Source organism: Hypanus sabinus, chromosome 26, assembly GCF_030144855.1.
Source record: "Hypanus sabinus isolate sHypSab1 chromosome 26, sHypSab1.hap1, whole genome shotgun sequence".
Lineage (NCBI taxonomy): Eukaryota > Metazoa > Chordata > Chondrichthyes > Myliobatiformes > Dasyatidae > Hypanus > Hypanus sabinus.
Window position 1 is genome coordinate 36,936,634 of NC_082731.1, and position 2,667 is coordinate 36,939,300.

General features: G+C 48.8%; 1 protein-coding gene across 1 annotated transcript; it reads left to right on the forward strand.

Annotated features, from left to right (window-relative positions):
• The first annotated feature begins 287 nt into the window (after positions 1-287).
• LOC132381776 (thioredoxin-like) lies at positions 288-640 on the forward strand. Its single transcript, XM_059951341.1, has one exon. It carries the CDS (start codon positions 298-300, stop codon positions 622-624), a length of 327 nt encoding a protein of 108 aa, XP_059807324.1. The 5' UTR covers positions 288-297; the 3' UTR covers positions 625-640.
• The last annotated feature ends 2,027 nt before the right edge of the window (positions 641-2,667 follow it).

A 2,667-nucleotide genomic window follows, 5' to 3' on the forward strand; every position in this document is an offset into this window, starting at 1 on the left:
AGCATCCGTGGAAGTGAGAAGTCAACGTTTCGGGCCGAGACCCTTCGTCAAACCCGATGCACGAGTTTCGCAGGGACTTTAAACCAGGTCTTTCAAATAGGCTCCTCGCAACGTCAATCATCCAGATTTCAGCCAATGACCCTAAACACGACGCCTCCGCGCCCCGAATTTTTTTAAAAAAAGTAACCGTCGTTAGTAGCCAATGAGAATTAGACACTGGCGGATGACGTCACCGGCCGTCAGAATGGGTTGGGTGGAGGGCGTGGCCAGTGGGCGGGGCACGGAGGCGGAAGCAGCATGGTGGTGGAACACGTGGAGGATGCCCAGCAGCTCCAGACCCTGATGAGCCAGACCGAGAACCTTGTGGCGGTCATGTACTCGGCCGAGTGGTGTAACAACTGCCGGATGATCCGCCCGCACTTCTACAACCTCTCCGAGCAGCTCAGCAACGTGACCTTCGTCGAGGTGGACGTGGACGACGCGGGGCCGCTGGCCCGCTCGGCCGGCGTCACCTGCATGCCCACCTTCCACTTCTTCAAGCAGTCGAAGAAGGTGGGGGAGTTCTCGGGGACGAAGCGGGAGAAGCTGGAGCGCCTACTGGATGAGCTGACCGATAAAAGTTAGAGCAGAAGAGATGGGAAGAGAGAGAGAAAAAAATAAAGCTTGAGGTTTGACTTTCCTGCCGTGTGCAGGATAACCCTGGAATAAAGAAATCCGCAACTAAAAATTACAATCTAGAGAAATTAACCAAGATGGTCTTTAAACAAACGGGTATCGTTATAGAGGCTAGGTATCCAGTGCAACATGCACAAAATGGTGGAGGGATGACAGTGTGCTGTCCGAGACATAGACTGTTTTTTTTTCCTTTCCATAGATGCCGCCTGGCCTGCTGAGTTCCTCCAGCACTTTGTGTGTGTGAATCATTATTTAGTGCCCGACCTCAGTTGTCCCAACGGGCGACCGTGTATCACGTCCAATACAATTGTGACAACGTTAATTCGACCTTTACCGATTAAGAATTAGTGTTTTTGTAGAAGGCAAATCTGTATGATGCTTGCAAGAGAAGCTTAAATTGCAGTAATCTGTAATAAGGACAAACTACAGGAGATATTCAGCAACTCAGGCAGCACACTGGGGAGGTACAACGGAAGGTTTATTGTCCTAATCAATTAACTGGTTTTCACACCACAGAATTGATCAACTGGCCAGTGTTTTACTTTTACCTGCTATATTAGCATTTTAGATCAGGACAGGTTGGGAATGGGTTGGAATGAGTTGGCATCATGGTTATAAGAGCGGATGAGGCCATTTGGCCCATCGAGTCTGCTCCACCATTTCGCCAGCACGGTAGTGTAGTGGTTAGCGCGAACGCTTTACAGTACCGGCGACCCAGGTTCGATTCTGTGTTCTCCCCGTTACCGCGTGGGCTTCCTCCGGGTGCTCCAGTTTCCTCCCACAGTCCAAAGACCTGCCGGTTGGTAGCCTAAATTGTCCCATCATTAGGCGAGGGTTAGATTGGGGGATTGTCGGAGAGGGGGGCAAGAAAGGCTGTAAGGTGCTGTTTCTCAATAAATAAATAAATCGTGGCTGATCCATTTCTCTCTCAGCCCCAGCCCCCTGCCTCCTCCCTGCATCTTTTCATACACCGATTAAACAAGAACCCGTCAGACTCTGCCTTAAAGAACCCAATGACTTGTCCTCTATAGCTGCCTGTGGCAATGAATGCATTCCACAGATTCACCACTCTCTGGCTAAAGGAATTCCCCTCCCCCCCTGTAAAAGGGTGCCCCTCTATTCTGGTCTTGGACCCACCCCCCCCCACCACAGGAAACTTCCTCTCCCAGCGCACTCTATCGAGGCCGTTCACCATTCGATAGGTTTCAATGAGGTCACCCCTCACTCTTCAGAATTCCCGTGAGTAGAGGCCCAGCGCCAACTAACGCTACAATGTAGGTGATCATGCACTTTAACCATGACTGTTCTTGGCAAGCTTTTCCACAGAAGTGGTTTGCCATTGCCTTCTGGGCAGTGTCTTTACAAGATGGGTGAGCCCAGCTGTTATAACCATATATAACCTTACAACAATTACAGCACAGAAACAGACCATCTCGGCCCTTCTAGTCCATGCTGAACGCTTACCCTCACCTAATCCCACCAACCTGCACTCAGCCCATAACCCTCCATTCCTTTCCTGTCCATATACCTATTCTTTTTTTTTAAAATGACAATATCAAACCTGCCTCTACCACTTCTACTGGAAGCTCGTTCCACACAGCTACCACTCTCTGAGTAAAGAAGTTCCCCCTCATGTTACCCCTAAATTTTTGCCCCTTAACTTTCAACTCATGTCCTCTTGTTTGAATCTCCCCTACTCTCAATGGAAAAAGCCTATCCACGTCAACTCTATCTATCCCCCTCATAAACCTCTATCAAGTCCCCCCTCAACCTTCTACGCTCCAAAGAATAAAGACCTAATTTGTTCAACCTTTCCCTGTAACTTAGATGTTGAAATCCAGGTAACATTCTAGTAAATCTCCTCTGTACTCTCTCTATTTTGTTGACATCTTTCCTATAATTCGGTGACCAGAACTGTACACAATACTCCAAATTTGGCCTCACCAATGCCTTAATGCCACCAATTTAGACTTCGTGCAAATCTTGGTGCTG